Source organism: Primulina huaijiensis, chromosome 2 (genome assembly GCF_012295235.1).
Source record: "Primulina huaijiensis isolate GDHJ02 chromosome 2, ASM1229523v2, whole genome shotgun sequence".
Lineage (NCBI taxonomy): Eukaryota > Viridiplantae > Streptophyta > Magnoliopsida > Lamiales > Gesneriaceae > Primulina > Primulina huaijiensis.
Genome location: NC_133307.1, coordinates 21,767,210 through 21,791,556, shown reverse-complemented (window position 1 = coordinate 21,791,556; position 24,347 = coordinate 21,767,210). Strand labels below are relative to the sequence as shown.

At 40.2% G+C, this 24,347-nt stretch overlaps 3 protein-coding genes across 5 annotated transcripts; 2 read left to right on the top strand and 1 right to left on the bottom strand.

Moving 5' to 3' along the window:
• The first annotated feature begins 11,082 nt into the window (after nt 1-11,082).
• LOC140969741 (probable amino acid permease 7) lies at nt 11,083-14,467 on the top strand. Of its 3 annotated transcripts, none has more exons than XM_073431180.1 (7): nt 11,083-11,308; nt 12,164-12,400; nt 12,863-12,956; nt 13,048-13,262; nt 13,372-13,505; nt 13,597-13,824; nt 13,900-14,467. In XM_073431180.1, the coding sequence occupies exons 1-7, from the start codon at nt 11,206-11,208 to the stop codon at nt 14,287-14,289; spliced, it is 1,401 nt and encodes a 466-aa protein (XP_073287281.1). In that variant the 5' UTR covers nt 11,083-11,205; the 3' UTR covers nt 14,290-14,467. The 3 variants fall into 3 exon arrangements, with proteins under 3 accessions (XP_073287281.1, XP_073287299.1, XP_073287288.1); XM_073431187.1 differs by having other exon boundaries at nt 11,108-11,507; XM_073431198.1 differs by lacking the exon at nt 12,164-12,400 and having other exon boundaries at nt 11,084-11,308.
• Nucleotides 14,468-19,241: 4,774 nt separating this feature from the next.
• On the top strand, nt 19,242-20,302 carry LOC140959928 (zinc finger protein ZAT6-like). Its single transcript, XM_073417986.1, has one exon. It carries the CDS (start codon nt 19,298-19,300, stop codon nt 20,093-20,095), a length of 798 nt encoding a protein of 265 aa, XP_073274087.1. The 5' UTR covers nt 19,242-19,297; the 3' UTR covers nt 20,096-20,302.
• A 423-nt stretch (nt 20,303-20,725) lies between these two features.
• On the bottom strand, nt 20,726-22,694 carry LOC140959918 (acetylajmalan esterase-like). Its single transcript, XM_073417976.1, has 5 exons — nt 22,456-22,694; nt 22,098-22,304; nt 21,778-21,926; nt 21,419-21,680; nt 20,726-21,053 (listed from the first exon to the last, which is right to left on the bottom strand). Exons 1-5 carry the CDS (start codon nt 22,670-22,672, stop codon nt 20,836-20,838), a joined length of 1,053 nt encoding a protein of 350 aa, XP_073274077.1. The 5' UTR covers nt 22,673-22,694; the 3' UTR covers nt 20,726-20,835.
• Nucleotides 22,695-24,347: the final 1,653 nt, after the last annotated feature.

The following is a 24,347-nucleotide window of genomic DNA, read 5'->3' as shown; positions in this document are numbered from 1 at the left end:
CTTCAATTTCACTTCTCCCCAACATAATTTCCTCTGCAATTCACATACGCTCCACCTGCGCGTTAACTCTAACACAGCTTCATCATCACCTCACCGTCACCATCGTACGCACCCTACCCATCGCCTCGCCCGAGCCTCGCCCAGCAAGCACCCCACGCCGCCCCCTCTCGCCCGAGCCTACACCTAGCCAGCACCCCGTGCCACTCCCTCTCGCCCGAGCCCACACCCAGCCATCACCTCACGTCGCCGCGCCTAGCCTTACGCTCGCCCGAGCGCGCGCTCGCCCGCTCGCCTGAGCTCATCGCCCCACGCTCGCCCTCGCGCAGACAACCCTAGCCTCGCCCTCACGTAGACCGCCCTAGCCTCGCCCAGCCGTCCGCTTGCTCGCCCAATGCCTCCAGCTTGCGCCACGCTGCACGCTCGCCCAACCGTCCGCTTGCTCGCCCAGCGTCCCTGCCGCAAGCTCGCCCTTGCCGCACGCACACGCCTCGCCCTGCCAAGAGCTCGCCCGGGCACTCGCTTAGCGCTCGCCCAGCCACTCGCCCAGCGCCTCCGCCAGGCTCATCCCTGCCGTGCGCACACAAGCGCTCAGCCCCGTGCCTGTCCCGCTCGCCACGCTCGCCCAGCCCGTGCCTGTCCCGCTCGCCACGCTCGCCCAGCCTCGTGACACACTCGCCCAAGCGGCCCGACAGCCACGCTCGCCCAGTCCCGTGACACGCTCGCCCAAGCGCCCTGATAGCGCACGCTCGCCCGGCGCTTCCTCGCCCCGCACGAGCGTGCATCACACTTGTGCTTGTCACCGGCTCATCCTTGTGGCTTTTCGAGTGTTCTTTCACGTCTCTTCCGGGTCAGTTTTCTCCTTCTTCTGTCTGATTACCCTTAACACTAATGTCTTCATCCTATTCCGATTCCGAGTCTAGTTATTCGAGTAAGTCTGAGAGATCTGGCGGGTCTAGCGAGTCTAGTGAATCTAGTGAGTCTAACCAGAGTAGGACTTCTCTAACTGATCCTGAATTCACTCTTGATTCCCATGAGGCAGTCACTACCCACAGTCGTCCTGGTAAGGAAGCCCGCCACGTGAACCAACAAATGAACATATCTGAAGCAGACAACTTATGGTACGGTCACTTGTCTTCCCACATCCCTCCTGGTAACGAGTCAAAACTTAGGACTTTGTGGCACATTCCTTCCTCCCATCAGATAATCATTCCTACCTCTGAGGACCGACCCTATCTAGCTCCCAATGGCTGCTACACTTTCTTTCAGCACCACTTTGATGCCGGTCTTCGTTTTCCCTTGTGCGATTTCCTCCAAGAGTTAAGCAAGTACTATCAGGTGCACTTAGGTTTACTCACTCCCAATGCTTTCCGCTCGATATGCTGCTTCGCTGTGCTATTTAGGGCCTTAGACCTTCCGCTGAACTGCACGACTTTCTCCTACTTCCTGGTCTTAGCCAAGTCTAAGGACGGACCTTTCTATGTGACCTCTCGATCTAGTCACAAACTTTTCGACGGGGCCCCCAGTCACGTGAAGGACTGGAAAAAATATTACTTCTTTATCCAGCCTCCTAAGGAATTAACTTGCTTCACGGATTGATACCCTACTTTCACTAAGCCCGACCTTTCCAAGGATTATAAGAAAGATAAGGAGTATCTGCAGATAATGAGTGTACTTGGAGACCGATGCTTTAACATTCCCAAACTTCTATCTGAAGATCTTCTGTGTCACGCCGGGTTAAGTCCTGCAAAAATTAAGCTGAAGGAGAATGCTGGTAGATACTCTCACTTTTTATGTTTCTCGTTTTTCCTTTTGCTTATTATGTTACTTGATAACACTCTCATCTGGTTCATTGTCTTTGCCTGCAGGTACTAGAGTTATGAATGCTCTATTTCTCCGTGAAATTGCAAAGAAGAAGACTGAGGGTTCATCATCAGTACCTCAGAAGTCAGTTGCCTCAGCACTCAAGACGGGGATGAAGGGAACATGCTCTACCACCACGACAAAACCTGCTGGCCTGCCCACCCCGGCAAAGAAGAAGAAGGCAGGCTCCTCCTCTTCCACTCAGGAGCGAGCCTCCTCCCCACCTCCTCAGGCTGAATCACATCCTCCATCTGGCAAAGAAAAGACATCCGCCGACCCTGGCCCGTCCATTCCACAGAAGAGCAAGCGCAAGTTTTCTGAGATCTCAGCCACAACGGTCTCCTCTCCAGAAGCACCCGAGTCGGATGATGGGCCTATCACCGGGCCGAGTATACACCCCTTATACACGCCGAAGTCGGTCATCGTTGGTCGAGGTCCTTCTCATTTAGCTCAGAAGATATTGTATCAGCTTCCTTCCCATGCAGATGCGACGTTCATGAGTTCACTGGGATGGTCTGATCTTACCCGCCGGACATGCAGCAGTATCGCTGAGGTATACTTCTCATTCCAGATTCTAGGTTGATATTCAATATATGCTTGCTTTTCTTGTCGTTTTTTCACTCTTATCTATCTTACTCAGGGCATGATGTACTTAGGGGAGTTGGTGGAGCGTGCCAATGCTACCCGGTCCAGCGCTTGCCATGACTTACGCGAAAGTAAGGCTCTTTGCGACCAACTCCAGGCGACCCTAGATGAAGCGAAAGCGACACACGTTAAGGAGCTTTCGGAGTCCCAAGCTCAATGTGGCGAGCTCTTGAAGGAGAAACAGGAGTTTCAGCGGCTGATAGAGGACCACGCCAAAGAGAACCAGAAGCTGAAGGAGGAGTTAAAGAATTCGCGAGCTGAACTTAAAGACGCCAAGGCGCGACATGCTGCAGAAGCCTCCTCCTTCAAAGAGGAATTTCTCAAATCCGAAGAATTTGTCGAGATCTGTGGTCCGAAAGCTTTTCACTACCTGGGGGTGGGTTTCGAGGGTGCAGTCAGCCTCTTCAAGGCTCAGGGCTATCCTCCGCCAGGGGCCCCTACTGACTTCATCGACCTTGAGGGCTTCATATCGAGTCTCCCCCCCGATTCTTAGACCGAGCTCCTGTGTTTATGTTATTTTTTGCACTGCTTTACTTTCCATAGGATTATGCGACTTTTGCGATGTTTACACTTGGTTATTTCCTTTCGCGCACTTTTGGCATGTTTGAAACTCGTTTTATGCAACCTTGAGTATTTTGCATTTGAATTTACTGCTTCTCACGAATTTATCTTTGATGTTATTAAACCACAAGGGCTAATAAAGTATCCAACTCTCCTTCTCTTCTAGTAGGCATACCTTAAGCAAGCAAGTAAAAATTCGACGTCCTTACCCTCTAGCTCCTCGGCTAGGCGATGTTCTAACAGGAAAATAAAAATTCAACACATCCACCTTCTAACTCCTCTGCTAGGTGACACCTTAGCAGGAAAATAAGATCCAAGACCTCCACCCTCGAACTCCTCTATTAGGCGACACCTTAGCAGGAAAATAAGATTCAAGACCTCCACCCTCGAACTCCTCTATTAGGTGACACCGTAGCAGGAAAATAAGATCCAAGCCCTCCACCCTCGAACGCCTCTATTAGGCGATGCTTTAGTAGGAAAATTTAATTTTTCTCCGGCACGCTGCTCCTCTACTAGGTGATGCCTTAGTGGGAAAATTTAATTTTTCTCCTGCACGCTGCTCCTCTACTAGGCGATGTCTTAGTAGGAAAATTTGATTTTTCTCCTGCACGCTGCTCCTCTACTAGGCGATGCCTTAGTAGGAAAATTTCATTTTTCTCCTGCACAATGCTCCTCTACTAGGCGATGCCTTAGTAGGAAAATTAAATTTTTCTCCGGCACGCTGCTGCTCTGCTAGGCGTTGCGTTAGTGGGTAAATTTCATTTTTCTCCTGCACGCTGATCCTCTACTAGGAGATGCCTTAGTAGGAAAATAAAATTTTTCTCCTGCACGCTGCTCCTCTCCTAGGCGATGCCTTAGTAGGCAAATTAAATTCTTCTCGTGCACGCTGCTCCTCTACTAGGTGATGCCTTAGTAGGAAAATTTAATTTTTCTCCTGCACTCTGCTCGTCTACTAGGCGATGCCTTAGTAGGAAAATTTAATTTTTCTCCCGTACTCTGCTCCTCTACTAGGCGATGCCTTAGTATGAAAATAAAATTTTTCTCCTGCACGCTACTCTGCTCCTCTACTAGGCGATGCCTTAGTAGGAACATTTGATTTTTCTCCCGCACGCTGCTCCTCTACTAGGCGATGCCTTAGTAGGAATATTTAATTTTTCTCCTGCACGCTGCTCCTCTACTAGGCGATGCCTTCGTAGGAAAATTTGATTTTTCTCCTGCACGCTGCTCCTCTACTAGGCGATGCCTTAGTAGGAAAATTTGATTTTTCTCCGGCACGCTGCTCCTCTACTAGGTGATGCCTTAGTAGGAAAATTTAATTTTTCTCATGCCCTCTGCTCCTCTACTAGGCGATGCCTTAGTAGGAAAATAAAATTCTTCTCCTGTCCTCTGCTCCTCTACTAGGCGATGCCTTAGTATGAAAATAAAATTTTTCTCCTGCACGCTACTCTGCTCCTCTACTAGGCGATGCCTTAGTAGGAAAATTTAATTTTTCTCACCCTCACAATGCAACAACTTTCATGAATTGAAAAGAAGAACTTGATTTTATTGAATTCCAACGGATTACATAGGAAAATTCAGAAAATAAAATACATCAACGATAGAATCAAGAATAATACTTCCTAAGGTGATAAGCATTCCAAGGCCTCTTCAAAGCCTTGCTTTGTGCATTCTCCAAGTAATAGGCTCCAGAGCTCAGCCTCTCGATCACTTTGAAGGGACCCTCCCACTTTGGGTCCAACTTTCCTCTCTGCTCTTCTGGCACCTTCCTCAGGACCAAGTCACCTACCTGGAAGTTTCTCTGAACGACCCTCCGATTATAAGACTGTGCAATACGGTTCTTATAAGCTTCCATGTGAATGCTGGCAGCCTCTCTCTTTTCTTCCAGAAGATCAAGGTCAGTGGCGCGTCTCGCATCATTGTCTTCGTCATAAAACATTATTCTTGCTGATTCCAACCCAATCTCAGCTGGGAGCACTGCCTCATTACCATAGACCAAACTGAAAGGAGTTTCTTTGGTTCCTTCTCTTGGGGTGGTTCGGTATGCCCATAAGACACTTGGTAGCTCATCAACCCAATTTCCCTTAGCATTGCCAAGTCGAACTTTCAGACCCTGCACCAGCGTTCGATTAGTCACCTCCACCTGCCCATTACTCTGCGGGTAAGCTACAGATGTAAAGACTTGTTGGATCTTCATCTCTTTACATCAAGCTTTGATCTTAGCCCCTTGGAACTGTCTCCCATTATCAGATATCAATCTTCTAGCCGCCCCATATCTGCCCACTATATTCTTCCATAAGAATTTCAGAACGTCATTCTCAGTGATTCTTGCCAACGGCTCTGCTTCCACCCAGTTCGAGAAATAGTCAACTGCCACCAATAAGAACTTTTTCTGAGCAGGAGCTATAGGAAAAGGCCCCACAATATCCATTCCCCACTGGTCAAAAGGACAAGCGGCCGTGATAGCCTTCATCATCGTGGTCGGCCGGTGATGCAACCGGGCATGACGTTGACAACTATCACAAGACATCACTATCTCTTGAGCATCATGCAGCACTGAGGGCCAAGAATAACAGGCTAGCAACACCTTCCTTGCCAACGCATAATCCCCCAAGTGATTTCCACAGCACCCCTCATGAACTTCTCGGAGTACATAATCAGCCTCTTGATAACTCAAGCATCGAAGAAGCGGCCCTGCGAAAGACGTTCTATACAACACTTCTCCGATCATCACATAACACGAACATTTTGTCTTCAACTTACGAGCTTCGCGAGGGTTATCAGGAAGCTTTCCCTCTTTCAGGTAATCAATTAAGCCAGTCCTCCAATCCTTCTCCCCCTGTTCAAATGCGGGTGAACTCGTGTGAGGTGTGAGTTCAACTTGGACTACCACATCTCTAGTCTTCCAACTTCCCAGTGTTCCAGCGATTTTGGCTAGAGTGTCCGCCTTTTCATTTTCTTTCCTGGCAATCTGTTCAAATGTAATCTCTGCAAATTTTTCTCTGACTCTGTCCACTTCTTGAGCATACTCAATAAGTTTTTCATCTTTCACATCATACATTCCCTTCATCTGTTGTGCTACCAGCTGTGAGTCAGAAAAAATAAGTACTTGGGTAGCTCCCACGTTTCTGGCTGCTCGAAGTCCTGCCAACACAGCTTCATACTCTGCCTCATTGTTGGATGCTCGAAAGTCCAACCTTACCGCTAACTTCACCTCCTCCCCAGCCGGTGAAATCAGTACCACTCCCACCCCACTTCCCTCCTTCGAAGATGAACCATCCACGTATACTTTCCAAGGGTCCTCATTTTCTTGATGCACGGTCTCAGCCAGAAAATCGGCTAAGGCTTGTGCTTTAATAGCTGTTCTCGGCTCATACTGGATGTCATACTCTCCCAGTTCAGTAGTCCACTTGACCAAACGACCAGACATATCTGAATGAGTTAAGATCTTCCCCAATGGACTGTTGGTGAGTACCACAATTGGATGAGATAGGAAATATGGCCTCAAACGTCTTGCTGTCATCACCAAAGCCAAAGCCAATTTTTCCAACCCTGAGTATCTGATCTCTGCCCCTTTGAGTGCATGCGAAACATAGTAAACCGGCTGTTGAACGGATCCATCTAGCTTGACAAGGACCGAACTCACAGCTCCTTCAGTGGCAGATAAATATACCCACAAAGGCTCACCAGCTGCCGGCTTGGCCAGGACAGGAAGCTCGGCAAGATATTCCTTCAATTCTGTGAAAGCCTTCTCACAATCCGGACCCCATTCAAATTTTTTCGCCTTCCGCAAAGTCCGGAAGAACGGTAAGCTTCTGTGAGCAGACCTCGAGATAAACCTCGCCAACGCTGCGATCCTCCCCGTCAACTTCTGCACATCATTCGGTCCTCGGGGAGAAACCATGTCTTGGATAGCTCGAACCTTCTCGGGGTTAGCCTCAATCCCTCTCTCTGTCACCATATAACCCAAAAACTTTCCACTCCTCACCCCGAAGATACACTTTTGAGGATTCAGCTTCAGCCCGTAGGATCTGAGGGTGGCAAAGGTTTCCACCAAATCTGGTATGAGCTGGGCTGAGTCTTTTGATTTTACCATGATGTCGTCCACATACACTTCGACATTCCTTCCCACCTGCTCAGAAAATACTCTATCCATCAATCGCTGATACGTGGCTCCGGCATTTTTGAGTCCGAAGGGCATGACCACGTAACAGAAAGTTCCTTCAGAGGTGATGAAACTCACTTTATCTTGATCCTCCACAGCCAAGGGAATCTGATGGTACCCTTGATAAGCGTCCAACATGCACAAATACTGATGTCCAGCTGTGGAGTCCACCAATTGATCTATCCGAGGCAAAGGATAACAATCTTTAGGACATGCCTTGTTGAGATCTCTGAAGTCCACACACATCCTCCACTTCCCTGAACTCTTCGGAACAAGAACGACATTCGAGAGCCAAGTAGGAAACTGTACCTCTCGAATGTGCCCAGCATTGAGCAACTCTCCCACCTCCTTTTTTATAACTATATCTTTCTCGGGCCCGAAATGTCTTTTCTTCTGCTTCACGGGACGAGAATTTGGTAAAATGTTTAATCGGTGTTCTGCTACATCGGGGCTCGTCCCTGTGAGCTCTTGGGCTGACCAAGCGAACCCGCTGAGATTAGCATGTAAACAAGTAATGAGTTCATCCCTGATCTCTGGGTCAAGGTCAGGGGCTATCCTTAGCGTCTTCTTATCGGGCCCCAATGCCACGATCTCCGGCTTCTCATCCATCACCTCATGAACCTCCCTCACTACCACGGGCAACCCGCTTCGCCCCCTTCTGATCATATTGACCTCCACACGCGCCCTCTTCCCCTCTTCTTTCACCATCCCCTCATAACACCGACGCGCGACCCTCTGGTCCCCGCATAAGACTCCAACCTCCTTCCCTACAGGAAACTTCAACTTCTGATGATACGTGGACGCTACAGCTCTGAAATCCTTTAGGGCTGGTCGCCCCAGAATTCCATTATAAGCGGATGGGGTGTCCACCACAGTAAATGTTGTCATCTTCGTTACCCGCCGAGGCTCATGTCCCAAAGATAGAGGAAGGACANTTTCAGTGGTAGATAAATATACCCACAAAGGCTCACCAACTGCCGGCTTGGCCAGGACAGGAAGCTCGGCAAGATATTCCTTCANCCTCCAACCTTCTTCCATGCGCCTTCCGAGCTCGCCCGGAATCTCCATCAGGAGCACCCCCCGATATCATATGAATCATTCCTCTCGTGGGGTGGTTGTCCTCATTCCTTCCCCTCCCCGGCTCGACGGGTTCCCGAGTGACATCTTGATCTCGATCTTCTCTCCTCCATTCTCCAACCCTCTGATTTATCCAGGGCGGGCCTCGACCTCGTCTAGATGATGAACGAGATCTCGGGTCATCCCTGGATGTAGATCTTTCTTGCCTGCCCAGCGGTGGAAGCCTAGTACTGCTCTCCACCCTCTGCGACTTCTCCCCCTTCTCCCCTGATTCCCTTACCTCCATCACTTTATCCTGATTCCTGTTCAGAGGAACATGTGAGGAGAATTGTCCTCTACCTCTAGTTTTGTTCTCCTCCCTTTCGCCCGCACCCCTCTTCCTTCCTCCTCTCTCCGTCCCCTCAACTCTTCCTCCCCCAGGCCGCTGCTCCATCCTCTTGTACCGCTGAGCATCCTCTAGATTCACATATTTTTCCGCCCGAGCCAACAAATCATCATAGCTCGACGGAGGTTTCTTGACCAACGACTTGAAAAATTCTCCCCCCCTCAGCCCTTAGGTAAAAGCACTTATCATGATGTCGGGGGTAGCCGCTGGTATCTCCAGCGCTGCACTGTTGAAACGCTGGACAAATTCTCGCAAAGTTTCAGCCTCTTGCTGTTTCATCACAAACAAGCTCAAATAATTTTTTTGATGCCTCTTGCTGCTGGCAAATCGGTGCAAGAAAGCTGTAGCAAAATCCTCAAAAGACTGTATAGAGTTGGGCTGCAGGGTATTAAACCATTGCTGGGCTGACCTCACCAACGTGCCCAGAAACACCCTGCATCTGACTCCATCTGAATATTGGTGCAACAAAGCCGCATTCTCAAATCTCCCCAAGTGTTCCTCGGGGTCAGTATGTCCGTCATACTCACCAATGTTAGATTGTCGGAAATTCGGAGGAAGCCCTTCCTCCAAGATGGCTAGTGAAAAAGGGCTTCTTCTCTTGGGTACCGGCGCTCTGCTTCCTACCTGCTCCCTCAACCTCCGTATCTCTTTCCACATCTCCCCCATCTCACTAATCTCCCCAGTTGGGAGGGGTTGCGTCTCCTCCACCCTGCTCTGGTGGACTTCAACATTTTCCTCACGTTCCTGACGAGCGGCCTGTTCCTCTACAAACACAGACTCTTGATTCCTTTTCATGGCCTCATCCACTGTCCGGGTGATAAATTGGCCCAACTGCTCCAGGGTCAAGTTCCCCACGTTCTCATTGGGACGGGTTTGCTCGACCCTTGTCTCGTGAAGGGGCTGCTCGGTTCTTGTCTCTTGACGAGGTTGTTCCTGTCTCGTCTCAAGACGCGGTTGTTCATGTCTTGTCTCAACATGAGACTGTTCGGGTCCCCTCTGAGGACGCGATGATGCTGAGGTAGCTCTTCTACTTCCTTTCCTGCCTACCATCTCTACGTCTCAACTCAAGTTTTCCCACAGACGGCGCCAAGTGATACTCACGGGAAATTTAGGGTCCGATCCCGGCGAGGGTCACTAATCCAGACGCAGGTTTGAAATTGTCCTGAGCCTGAAATCACAAATAAGACCGTTAGAAGGGGGCCAGGAGGGTGTCCTGGCGTAGCCCCTCCGACGCTCAAGTCAGAGACTGAGGATAAATGGGAGAGCAGCTAAGGGTGCTGCTGAAAACAATATAGTGAATGAATAATCATACGCTCAAACCTGGTATTTATAGGAGAATATCTGGGCTGCTCATGGGTCCTTCACCTGTGGGCCCTAGAGATGGGCCGGGAGTTTGGGCCTAGAGATGGATGGGCCCATCCATGAGGTATCAATGAAGAATGTCGTCAATTACCACTAAGCAATTTCCAAGAAAGAAATCGGCGCCAAAAGCACTTACAGACATTGTTTGATGCTTAAATTGTTAATACAAACGGACACGCTATTTACATTTTTCAATACCAACCATCAATCTTATAAAGCATACGGGAACTATCTAAATTGCGTATGATTCATCATTAATTTTATAATTGTGATATTATAATTATAAACTCATCGGCGGCTTCTGAAAATTTTTGATTGGTCCAGAGGAGGAAAATGGGAAACTCCAATGAAACCTACGGCCTGCTTCGATTCAATCATCGATTTATCGCCAACGTTTGGATTTCATTTGTCTTTTTTTTTTCCGACAAAAATTATATCTCGAGTTTTGGGCGATTTATTGTGCTTTGATCCGTGACTGAATTTTTTTTTTTAAACACGTAATTATAAAAAAAAATAAAAATTATATTGTTCGTTTAATGACATGATTTTATGTGAAAAAACTAAAATTGATCGAAAGAATATAATTACATAATTATTTTCGATTGAAAAAAAAATACAAGATTAAAAATGTCACACACCAATATATACAAAATTAAAATTAACGTTTTGCCAAACTAATATTAGCTGCATGAGAATTGAGATCAGATGTAATACCCCAGTCGAAGTCGTATCTGCAATAATGACGCATAAAATATGTTAAAAATTAACTAAATAATTGTGCTCCTATTAAGTTCAAATAATTAAAAAAAATAAGTAAAATACATGTGAGATCCATTGGAAAATGATGGATTGTGTGAGATTATTTATCATAAATTTGAGTTATTTATCTTTTATAGATTATTTTGGTATTTTTTGTTTAAAATATGATATAATTTAATTAAATTAATCACTTTTAATCAGTTATTTTTCTTGAATAATGTCACCACCTAACTTGTCTTTCTTTGAAGCAAAACATAGAAAACACACACCAAGAAGAAACAAGAAAAGATTGAAAAAAACCTGACTACAAAAATCCTACCAAAAATCAACTCAAAAAAGGGAATCCTACCAAAATTAAGAGAGAAAACTGTGGCCTTGGTCTTGGGCGGTGAATATGGATTCCATTGATGATCTGGACAGTTCACTGTTACTGCACTCAAATATTCCTCCTTTATCATCCTCTGCAATCATGAGGGTGAGGCATCCCCATAAGAAAGGTGACTCGATTGCTTGCCTTTTTAAACCTTTTTTCTCTAATAGGGAAAATTTTTGGACAAGGGTTGTGAAAATCAGTGACTTCATTAACCAGAGAAAGGAGCAGAATAATCCAGAGTTTTGATCTGGGTTTTTCCCTTTTTCTAATATTTATGTTGTCTGAAGTTGGGGCGGATTGAATGCAATTGCAGCGGGGTGTAGGTAAAGATACAAGAAAGCTTAAGCCTTTTCCATCTTGGCTGTAGGATTTTCAAAACTTTCTTTGTTTGCTTTCCTTTTTTCCCCAATAAAGATCGAAAAAGGCTTGATCTTTTATCCATATTGCCATTAACTTGGAATCACCATCTGTATCAAACCTTTTATATCTGTTTAATTCGTTCCTGCTGTTGTTGTTCTACTTTGTTTTATCTCCCGTTTTCTTTTCATTGTTAATATCTTGTGCTTGGAATCTGTTCAAGTTGCAGCATTCCATCTTTTTCAATTCCATATCCGGGTTTCTGGTTCGGCTCAGCTTGACGAGTCTAGGCCTGCCCCATTTATTTAATTAGTGCTCTGGTCATAATCGAATTTGACATCTACCAAACTTGTAATTTGATTGCTTTTTTTCCTGCTTTAAACTCCAATTATGCTTATCCTAGAGGATGATAAGGGAATCCCAAAAAAAAAAAATCTTGCTGATATGCTATAAACTGGACCCGATTATTTCCTTTTTCAATCTTGGAGGGCAGTATAGCATAGCGTAGTCTGGTAGATATTTTGGTCTCCGTTCTCCCTTCCACAGCTTATGAGCAAATGAATTTTTTTTAATCGAAATAAAGTATTAGTGAATATGTGTCTTCCTCCGATCCAACGATCAGGGACGATATGGACTGCTTTGGCACACATAATAACTGCCGTGATCGGTTCCGGGGTACTTTCGCTAGCATGGAGCATGTCACAGCTCGGATGGATTGCAGGTCCATTGACCATGTTGGCATTTGCATCAGTCACCCTTACTTCTGCTTTGTTTCTCTGCAATTGCTATAAACATCCAGATCACAATCATGGACCTCACAGAAACGGTTCATATTTGCATGCTGTGTGGGCAATTCTAGGTGAGACTTAGTTTACAAATCGTGGCTTCGGGTGCCCGAATTCTCTCTTTGCTGGTTTTTACTTGTGAAAGTTTAAAAGCTTGTTTTGTGGTACTTTAGCGTCTGACTGCTTGCTGTATGAAACAATTGGCTAGTATGGATACAAATAATTGGTTTTTTCAAGTGTTTATTTAGGAGAAGCACAGGCAGAAGCGTAGAAGCAAAAAATTAGAGTTCTTGAGAAGTGTTATTATAGCGGTTTTTAATGAGTTTCTCTTCCAAAACACTAGTTTTTTTCATTAAAAGTTTTTGTTAAAAAAAATAAAGTGTTTTTTGGGGAAAAAAATATTTTTTTTCCAAATGCACTCCTCAGAATTTAGCATTCATTAGAGTATGTGAGTTTGCTTCTAAAATCATTGAATGTTATCACTGGTTAAAGAATTCTTTATTCTTTGAATATATATTTTGTGCACTTTATGTCAGGTAAGAAGAATGCTTGGGTGTGCGCTATCATAGTGAAGATAAATTTCATCAAGGTAGGTATTGTTTATACCATCACATCCTCCAGCAGTATGAGGTACGTAGATAAGCTTATGTTAATTGTTGCCTATTCTTTCCCGGGTGGGAACATAACCCATCTTATTATGAATTGATTTTGAATGATACAGAGCCATTCAGAGATCGAATTGTTACCATAACGAAGGGCATAAATCGGCCTGTAAATATGGAAACACTTATTATATGATCATTTTTGGAGGAGTTCAAATTATCTTATCCCAAATACCTAATTTTCGGAATATTGAATGGCTTTCTGTCATTGCTGCGACGATGTCTTTCATATACTCTACCATTGGAGCCGCACTTGGCTTGGCCAAAGTTATAGGTACGAATGTTTAAAGTGTTGTTAACTGAGGACAGTTGAATCTATTTAAAGTTTTGTGGCTTCCATTTAATTTGTCTTGTATTTCGACTTCGGAACCGGATATTTATAGAGAATGGAGAAATCAAAGGTAGCATTGCCGGAAATCCAGCTTCTACCCCTGCCAGCAAAGTATGGGCTATTTCTCAAGCACTTGGAGACATTGCCTTCGCTTTCCCATTTTCCGTGATATTTCTAGAAATAATGGTACGGGGAAATAAAAAATTTGTATTTTTTCCTAGAAAACACTGGTTAATTATTTGATTACAAAGGGATTGAACTTTTTGAATATGTGAAGGATACTCTGAGGTCTTATCCACCCGAAAAGATCACTATGAAGAAGGCATCCATTTTGGCTGTCATCACCACAACTTTCTTTTACTTGTGCTGTGGAGGATTCGGGTACGCAGCATTTGGAGATTCCACTCCTGGGAATCTCTTGACTGGGTTCGGGTTTTACGAACCATACTGGCTCATTGATTTTGCTAATGCATGTGTTGTTCTTCATCTTGTCGGAGGATATCAGGTATGAAATTTCATCGACGAGTCTCTTTTTAAGGTAACGTTTCCACATTCTTTTAAAATATTCGTGCATGATTAGGTGTTCAGTCAGCCACTCTTCGCAAGTGTTGAGCAATGTTTTAGGGAAAAATATCCGAACAGCAGATTCGTGACAGGTGATCTGAAACAAATATCGGCATTGAGACTGAATCCTTTGAGCTTGTGTTTCCGGACCGCTTACGTTGCATTCACCACGGGATTTAGCATACTTTTCCCGTATTTCAACCAAGTCGTCGGTGTAGCAGGGGCGATCAACTTTTGGCCTATCGTGGTGTATTTCCCCGTGGAGATGTACTTGGCACAGAAACATATCGAACACTGGACGAAAAGGTCGGTTTTTTTAAGAGTGTATTGTTTTGTTACATTGATTGTGATACTCTATGCCTTCGTGGGATCCATTAAAGGGTTGATAGCCGCAAGGTTTAGCTAGGATGGCAGCAGATTTATGCGTAGAAATTCTTGTGGTGTTGATTCAGATGTGGTATTTAAATATGTCAATTGAGAACATCTTGTATAGTTGAGAAAGGATCATTGGTCGAGTTAGATGCTGTAAAACCCGCAAATTTCAAACTCGATGTATTATTTATGTACTTGAAATTTTGTACTAGATTATCAAAGATTGTATTTAATAATTATCTTGATTATCTAAAGTGATATGTGATAATTAAATATTTGTATATGAAATATCTAATAGTTCAAATTTAAGAAAATAATAAGTCTATGTTTCGATTTTTGGGATATATAAATACAAGATAAAGATATAAGATAAAAGATAATGAATATATGTATATTTGGATTAGAATAATGAGATAGATAAGAGATAATTTATTATAGATGTAAAATTTAATTCAAAAGTTTAAATGAAAAGATAATACACAATCTGAATAGCAGTCAACCATCTGTAAATGGGAGAAGTTTCAATTAAAAATTTACACCTAAATTTTTGAGTTTTGCTCTCCATGTTATCGAAATTTTTCTCCAAAATTCTGCTGCAGTCATCAAAGTTATGTCCAAGTTCGTAAAATAATTTCCCTTGCTCAGGGGCTCGGCTCCATCGTTCGGGATATGCTTTCAAATGTTTTGAATGACATATCCAAAATTCGGTCAAATCCAACGGTTAGCTTTTCGTATATAGTCTTCGCAAGAATTCGCAAGAAAACTGCTTAGATTCTAGGCGAGAACAGCATACCTACAATTTTTCGTCCATAAACAGGTTAAAACGACTATCAAACCCGATCTGCATCGTTCATAATTTATTTGACGCACTTTTGAACGTACTGTGAAAGTTTAAGCCCGATCCGACGATTCAATAAGACACAAAGAATTTTGCAAGACGACTGATTTTTCGGTCGATGTCTTGCTGCGTTTTCAAAGTGCCGATTGCATGATTCTTTTATGATTTTCAAATTCTTCACATTTTCTTCAAAGTCTAAAGTAAATGGGCTTGTTTTAAAAGTATAATTTCGTTCATGAATTATTTCGTTTTTCGAAAATTACGGTTGAGTTCAATTCTTCTTCTACCATTTCTTGATATGATTATCGTATATTTTATATTTTGTCACTGTGATGATTCAAATGGATACGGGTGGGAAATATGAGAAATGTTTATGATCCTTACATAGTGAGATTATAACAGTTGTACGGCCTCGCTCCCGTAGAGAAGTAAAAATTAGGGACTGATATAAGTAAACTATAGAAAGTAGAGAAATCTCAGTACTTTGGCCAAAATTATACTTATGGTTATGATGATGACATGTTATGAGAATCATGTTATGCATGATATGACATGTAGTTTTCAAAATTCATATGTATTTGTTATATATGTGTTCAAACGGCCACCGCTTACTGAGTGACGACTGTATAACTCACCCTTCACACTGCCATTCCCAGATAATTTATCAGAAGAATAAGAGGAAGATGAATCAGATACCAGTTTTGGGGCTAGTAGTCGACACATGAAGAAATTTAATTAAGTTTATGTTATTTTGAGTTTAAAATTCAAGTTATAAACGCTTCCGCATATCTATTTATCGTTTTCAGAGTTATTATTATAAAGACAATTCAATTTTATGATATTTATGAAATAAACTGGTTTTGATTTATACTGTACTACGATGCTTGTTGTTTACTAATTATGTGATTGTTGAATAACGTCGGTGTCGATTAACCCAATCTCGAGGCATGACAGATACGATTGAAATATGAATATTAGGTATATTGGATACTAGCTTGTGGTGTAGAACCTCTTAAGAATAAAAGCTTTTCATGAAGTTGATTTTGAGCTGCTATCCAAGAGCATTCATCCATAAACATGTTATTAATATAAATAATATAAAGAAATATAATCAACGTTTATTGGAAAAAGTAACTCCCATATATTCTAGGTTAAAAGCACGGAATGTATTTGCACCATCACTATTCTCAAATAAAATATTTTCTAAGGTAGCATGGATATCACATAACAAAGCAGGGTCCGATACACCAGCAACTCCCAACAGTATATGAAATGAGTTCAGTGTCCAATTATGAAATTTTTGGGGAAAAAAAAAGATGAATCGAAATATAACTGTCACACCAAAAGTAAGAGCAAAGAACCAATCAGACAGACGTGCGTGGTCCATAAAATTAATGGAGAAGACAATAGTTTTTTTTTTTTTGTTGAATTTTAAAATGAAAGTTATACATATCTTAAATTGAAATGCTTTTTTTATTAAAATTTAAATGGGTAAAAATATTTGATATACATTCATGAAAAAGAATACGTGTAGTAGATAAGTAGAAATATGGCAAGTGGTGGATGAATCAATGTAGAGCCAAATATGAGCATGCATGCATGGGAACAGGGACAGACAGGCTCACGAGACGAGACTTGGTTAAGTGGATCCAACGTTTTCAGTTCAATCGTGACTCGTAATTTGAAAGTGTCAATTTAGTACTTAAAATAAAAAATTTTGAGTAGATTTGATTAGTAATTAATACATACTCCATTAATTAGATATTTGAGAGTAAAAAAGATTATTTGGTGGTGATACGCTACCATATAAATTACATATAAAATGTCAAAATGACGCAGACGTGTATATTACCAATATCGTTTTCGTCACAAAAATCGATGTTTCATATTCTTTTGCTTCTTGAATTTCACTTGAGTCTCGTGAACGTGACATAGAATCAGTTTAATTATTTGTTAAATATATAGTGAGTAAGCAAACTCAAAATCATAATATTAATATATATTTTGTCGTGGAAGATTCAGCTAGCGATTCAAGATGGCTATATTATATTATACAATCTTATCTAATATAATATATATATTATTTCAATAAATGATTCAGCATAAACTCATCATCCACCTAAGTATCACATTGGTCCAATAGGAATGAATGCAGTTCATTCTCTCCGTTTACGTGTCACCCTAATTATTCGGAACTCATCTAATCCGCCACGTACCCCTCCGACAATCTCAGCCTTACGCGTGTCGCCGTTTGCTGTCTACGAGATCCGTCGAATTTGCTTCTCTCACTCACTCTCCCATGCACACTCTTTCTATATGTGGCACCGATTTCAATTATTATATACTATTTCCATCCGACGGGTCTCACATTTAGATTCCAATTTTAAGTTTGAAATATTAAGTTCGAGATTCGATCGAATCAATTCGTCTCAAGATTCACATTAAACACAAAAATTCTTTTGACACGACTTCACAGATAAATTTTGTGAGACGTATATATTATTTGGGTCATCGATTTTGTAAATATAAATAGTGTTGGCTGTTCTCATGAATAATAAAATCTTCCGAGTTTGTAATTATTTAATCTAATAGATATTTATTAAGGGTATTTAGGGAAATTTAACATTGACTTTGCGACTTGGTATGGCTACACTCTTTCCACTGGGGCTAGAAGAGAGTTCCATAATGTTCTCGAAATGACAAGAATGTCCCCGCTACTAACACACGTGTCCAAATTAAGGTTGCTGCCCACCAAAGGAGATATCCTAAAGCGAAAGTCCTCTGGCTCTTCCGGAGAGCTTTGAAGAAAGTCGTTTCGGATAAAGTTTTTACCTTATGTTTTTCCAAAGGGTAGTCGCTTTTTATTGGAGTTTAAATTCTACGGACATTATAATTTTAATTTTAAATTTTTTATAATTCATAATATCATATTAAATTAACAAAACTTAAAAGATCGAGCTGTGTTTATTACTTGTTTCGCTTTGCAACTCCTACGGCTGATCCTTATCGATAAAAAAAAAAAAAAATTATTCACCACGTGTAGTAGACCTCATGCAATAAAATAATATTAAGTTCAAATTTTATTCAAATTAAATCACTTCAATGCAATTACCCATAAAAATGGGCGCGCATGCATGCAAAATATTTTATTACGTTTTACAAAATCCATAAATGTGTTGTTATTTCGAATATTTTTGTTGTAAAAAGAAAATCCGGATATTAAATATTACGAAATCCTAAATATAAATGTAAATTTTATTTTATTATAAAGTCAATTATCAACAAAGTATCTATGCGTAACGCGTTTGATAAAAGGTATAGAAAGTAGTTTACAAGTTAAATATCAATTAGTTGGTGTACAAAGAAAAGTTATATTTGTTTGACTTAATTCAAGAAAGACTGTGTCCAAGCTAGCCGGCTTAATATGTGAGCAGCTTCAAATTTATTATTATTATTATTATTATTATTATTATTATTATTATTATTATTATTATTATTATTATTATTATTATGTGGTTTTTGGTATGTTAATAAATGATTATAATAGTTTAATAAGTAATTATCATTTAATTATTTTGTATATAAATAATAAGATATGATGTTTTGCACATTAAATAATTTGAAAATTGTTACTTCTCATTCAAGGCACATTGTTTGCTTCTATATTAATATAAAAACATATAAAGGTTAACATGAATTTGTAAAAATATATAATGAAATAATTATTATAATAATCAATTTAACAATTATTATTATTAAGAAATAGCAGATCTATGTGTTATAAATTATTGAGAAAATAAAAACTAATTATTTCCTAATGTAATGATATTTTTTATTGTTAGATTTATCTCACTCATTATTTTTGAAATCAACTTTTTTTTAATTGTCTGAGATGATTTCCATTCGCATAAATTTTTTTTTTTTTGAAAGTTTACATTAAGATAAGTTTTGGATGCCCTTTTTTAACGATAGAATTAATATTGATAAGAGTGACACAAAATCTTCTTCTTTTTTTTTATTAAATTAAATGAAAGTAGACTTTACATTGAGTAATGAGTTGTACATATGTATGAATAAATCCACCGCCATTCCCCACGCAACTTCTAACTTCCCCAAACCCTTTAAATACACACTTCTACCCCAAGCTTTCCTCCACATTTCACTCAAGTCTTTCTAAACTCTCTGTTATCTCACACGTCACACTATGGCTCTTGAAGCTCTGAACTCTTCCGCCGCCGCCATGCCGCCTGTTTTGACTCGCCGGTTTGATGACTTTCATGATGGAACCGGTCCGGAGACACCCTTCAGAAAAGGGAAGCGCGCGAAGGGACAGGTGTCGGATGATTATTGCCAATCAGACGAAGAATACTTGGCTGTCTGCCTTGTTATGCTCGCACGAAGCGGCGGCGGCGCCGCCATCTCCTCCGCCGCCCGTCCCGTGTCACCAGAAGTCAAAGGCGAGAACTTGCCCACCGACAGTACTACCGCCACCGCCTCGGCCTCGAAACCGACAGAACAGTCTTCTGCTAAGGCGGTGACTGCCCAGAACCAGTCTTACAGGTGCAGTGTTTGCAGTAAATCTTTCCAGTCGTACCAAGCTCTGGGCGGCCACAAAGCCAGCCACCGCATCAAACCACCGGCCGCCACCACCTCCTCCTCCGACAGCAATCTATCAACCTCGGCCTCCATCCCTGCGTCGAACGTATCATCTCTAAACCCAACTGGAAGGCTTCACGCGTGCTCTATATGTCACAAGACCTTCCCCACTGGCCAGGCTCTCGGCGGCCACAAACGCAGGCACTACGAAGGCAAAATTGGCAACGCCGTCTCCAAGAATACCGCCGGCTCAAAAAGCGTCAGCGCCTCAAGTGACATGACTACTTCTCACGGCGACGGAGACAGCACCGCAGCCCGCCGGAATTTCGACTTAAACCTCCCGCCATCTCCGGGACTCGAGTTGAACTTGATGATTGGTCTTGGAGAAGTAGAAAGCTCCGTATAATTAATCATCTGTTATTGTTAAAAAAAAAATATACTATTAAACTTAGATTCATTTGAGTTTACTTCTAATATTACGTACTTGTTATTTTCATGGATCGAATTTGAAAAGAATTACTTACACTTGTAAATGACAATTGATTGATTCTCTTTATTCTTTGAAAAATTTGTCACCATTATACTGATAATTTATATAAATACATTTTCTCAAGTTTTTTTTATGTAATTTCGAATTCAATTATTATTTATTTATTTATACGTGCCTAACTGCGTATTAGACCACAAACGTTTTCTGTAGGTAGAATAACAACGTGGTCACTAAGTCATATATTTGGGTAGCTCCAAATTAATTAATGGTCAAATCTTAATACCAGAATGTTCAAATGTTATTACAACAATATTCTTCTCTTGGTCAAGGTTTCAACAATTTTTTGGCTTCGAAATTTATTGATTGAGAAGATAGACAAGTCAAATTATTAGAAATTCAGATCCCAATATATATAGAGTTGGGTAGATTTTGGTAAGGTCTTCTCGTGCATAGCTCGTTTAGGCATGGAAGAATCGACGATGTGCACTAATCCAAGAATTTTTTCAAGTAGGACTATCGTATTATAAGAGGGGGAAAATGGATGATTTTAAAAGATATCCCGATGTAGAAATCATCGACGATACAAAACATATATATAGTTAGATTGATCGAATCAGTTCATTTTTGTGAACGATTATAAGAGAATAAATCGATGATCAGTAGCTGCATTTAATGTGGGGATATATTTGTTGAATGAGCGACTGAGCAAGATCTTTATAAGCTTCTTGAGTCAAATGAATGCCATCCCAATTCAAGTACCTTTGGGGTGTAGCACATACGGGTACTCCACGGTTCCCACACATACTCCCCATGTTGAAATTGTACATACCTCCAATTCCACAGCACGCCTTTTGCACATTATTCGGATCAAAACCTGCACGTTTTATGATTTAAATTTAATATATATTTAGCAGAAGCTTGATATATCATGTTACAAGATTTAATTTTTTTTTACTTTTTAATCTTGGGTAACTCTTTTTGATGCGCTCTGAGTAAACTCAAGGGTCATCGCAGTAACATACAAACCACGCTAACCAGATGAACTGCGCCGAACAAACCCTTCACAACAAGCTCAGCTGGAGAAGGCAGTGAACATGGAGATTCAAACCCTTGACCTCTCGGCCAAGAGTGCACTGCCCTTACCAACTCAACTACCGGGGGCGGGCAGAGCTAAACGACTTGTTTGGAGGTGATTTTTTCTTTTCCCCAAAATAATGCAAAGTTAATGATTAAACTTACCTAGTTTTGATGCATCACGCACAATAGAGAGGTAGGAAGTGTAGTAATCCCCGTAAACAATTATCACATTTGGATGCTCTTTTTTCACCTCCTCGATTGCTACTTGTAATATTTGATTGTGATACTTTGCTAAATCGTTGAACTCTTTCAAGCAATGGTATTCATCGTATGGACCTGTAAACTTTGTGAGGAAAATTGTCCCACACCCCATCGGGAGAACCCCCGGAACAACGATTCGAACCGCCCCGAAATCTATGACCCTCTACAACAAATCATATAGAAACGAGACGCACACGAGGAGTCATTGGTTGCATACATGAAACATGAAGAAGATATAGAGATAAGTTGATTTAACTCACTCTAATGGCCTTTTGGATAGCAAAAACCACATCACGAACCAAACTGGTTGTCTGTTGAATTGTTTTGCCTTGGAGTAATGCAAATCCATAATCATTGACGCCAATCTCCCCAACAACGAAGATTGAGTTTTTAAGCAATTCTATGCAATCTATGGGAGAAGAAAATGTCTAAATATTTACTGGGAAACCAAAAAAAAAAAATCTGGAGTAAAAATGTAAATTATTAGGAAAAATTACATAATTGTAAAAATGCTGGAATGAATCTTTGTAACCATTTCATAACTTTTATGAATCCAAATATCATCGAAAGATTAAATTACCTTTGGGGCAAATAGAATTGAAGTGGGTAAACATCCAATCAAGTTGTACATCAAGAGAGGTTGATGTAAATGGAGAAGAAATGTTGTTGGCTTTCAAGAATTCTACGGGCAGAGCAGTGGCCCCACTTGTAGCAAAGTTATTCCCTTTTCTGAAGTCTGCGTCTCTATTTTGGTAAGGATTCAAGAATGGCAAACCTGATGCCATGGCTACAAACATTTAAACAATAATCAAGTCTCATATAGGGAAAATTAAATAGATTAAAAAATAGGAATTAATATGAAATATGAAAAACCCAGTATAAAAAATAACTCTACAACTTAATCTAAACTCGAAGTTATTCCGGAATTTTTCGTTTACCAATGTAGTCGATTATAAGAAGACCATTCGAGCATCGACCGGTTGGCTTCTTCCCATAGAAATCTTGGCCATAAGGAAGCCTTGCGTATGCACTTCGAGCGCCTCTGCTGCTCTCACGAATGTAGTTCCCAGTATCCGACAAAGAATCTCCCAGTTGGTATATCTTATCGATATAGCATTTCTTCAAATCAAGTGCGTTAATGCAATGCACAAACATTAACAAACCAAAAGTGAGACCAATAAATTCCAAATTCGACATTTTCTCCAATGATCAAAAATCAAGAATTTTAGGTGAGTTATGTAGTTAGTACTGGTGATCTTGTTCAAAAAGGTACATGGATTTATACCAAAATTAAGGCGGCAATAAGGTCATTTAATTATTACAATCAAATTCTTGATTCTGGTCCATATTCAAATATAAATATGTTAATATATTTAATTTACGAGGTTTTATTTCCTTTAAAATTTATAACAAGATTAACAGTTGCAATATTAGATATTCTTGACTATATTGTAAATTAAAAATATCAATCACAATCACCACTTATGGTATGTAATACTATTAGGGATGTGTATACTTGGTTAATGTCTTTCCTGATAAACTTTGCAGGATATATAAATATATATATGATTTAGTTAAGTGGTGGAGATTTGGATATAATTTGCGCAATTTAAAATATATGATTTGGTTTGAGTCAAAAATTTGATGGGTTTAGCACGATTTTAAATAAATTATTAAATTTGAGTAATAGATATTAGATATATCTATTTATTATGCGATATTTAAAAATGACTTCTGAACATAAAGACGCTGAATCAATCCTGCAAAATTTTTCTAAGGATTTAGAATGTTTTTGAGAAGTTTATTCTATGGATTTAAAGGTGTTTGAGAAGTTTATATAAGTATTGTTTTTACTACGTACTAATAATACTATTACACGAATAATAATTATTATATTAATCGAAAGATAAAACTATATATATATATATATATATTATATGAATATGTTAAAGTGATTATTTGCATCAATTTTATAATGTCATGTTTTTATTTATAATTATCATAACAAAAAATCTTATATAATACTAAAAAGATTAACAATTTTAAGCTCGATTATCTTATTTTATATAAACATTTAAACAATTTGTTTTTAAAATAAATGCATATAACTTATAAAAACAACTTATAACGAGAGTGTACATCTTTTTCATTATTATTTTCTGGAAAATGTTATGCTCTTGAGTTAATGAAAATTGTAAAGTTTGTTAGAAAAATGAGTTATGAACTCATTTAGAACTTATTTAGAATCGATAAAATAATTCGAACGAGTTACGTAGCAAAAGAAATTGTTTATCGATTACCAATTAGGGTGAATGAGAAATTAATTGAATTTAAATTTTATCGAGTGAAAAGATTGAATCAAAATTATTTTATATATATATATATATATATATATATTATTGTTCAATTGAATTGTGATTTCGGCCAAGTCTCTTTGATTAAAAGGTACAATCCTTTTGTGAAATGATGTATCATTTCATGAAGTGACATGTCTTTTGATTCAAGACTTTTCATCTATTATAAATAGAACATACATCATTTGCATTAATTGCACCATTTCTTTTCTTCTTCTTTCTCTCTAAAGTTTAGTTTTATATGCGAATTTTTAAGCATTAACGCTTAAAGTTCAAATTTTCAAGATATAAAATCTTGAGTTTGGATTTTCTAAGCTTTTACGTTTAAATTCGAACTTTGAAATTAAATTTGAGAGTTGTCTTCTAGTTTTGAGTTTTTTTAAGCATTTGCGTTTAAATCCAAGTTTTGCAATATTTAAACTCTTGGAATTGGATTTTTAAGTTTAACGCTTAGAATTCGAAATTAGAAAGTTTGC

Excerpts from the sequence above, each read along its gene's own strand:
- LOC140969741 (XM_073431180.1), top strand. The coding sequence starts at position 11,206 with ATGGATTCCATTGATGATCTGGACAGTTCACTGTTACTGCACTCAAAT. Across the intron at positions 12,401-12,862 it reads TGCTGTGTGGGCAATTCTAG|GTAAGAAGAATGCTTGGGTG; the intron begins GTGAGACTTAGT and ends ACTTTATGTCAG. Across the intron at positions 13,506-13,596 it reads TGATATTTCTAGAAATAATG|GATACTCTGAGGTCTTATCC; the intron begins GTACGGGGAAAT and ends GAATATGTGAAG.
- LOC140959928 (XM_073417986.1), top strand. The coding sequence starts at position 19,298 with ATGGCTCTTGAAGCTCTGAACTCTTCCGCCGCCGCCATGCCGCCTGTT.
- LOC140959918 (XM_073417976.1), bottom strand. The coding sequence starts at position 22,672 with ATGTTTGTGCATTGCATTAACGCACTTGATTTGAAGAAATGCTATATC. Across the intron at positions 22,305-22,455 it reads TCTTATAATCGACTACATTG|CCATGGCATCAGGTTTGCCA; the intron begins GTAAACGAAAAA and ends AAATGTTTGTAG. Across the intron at positions 21,927-22,097 it reads CAATTCTATTTGCCCCAAAG|ATTGCATAGAATTGCTTAAA; the intron begins GTAATTTAATCT and ends CTTCTCCCATAG.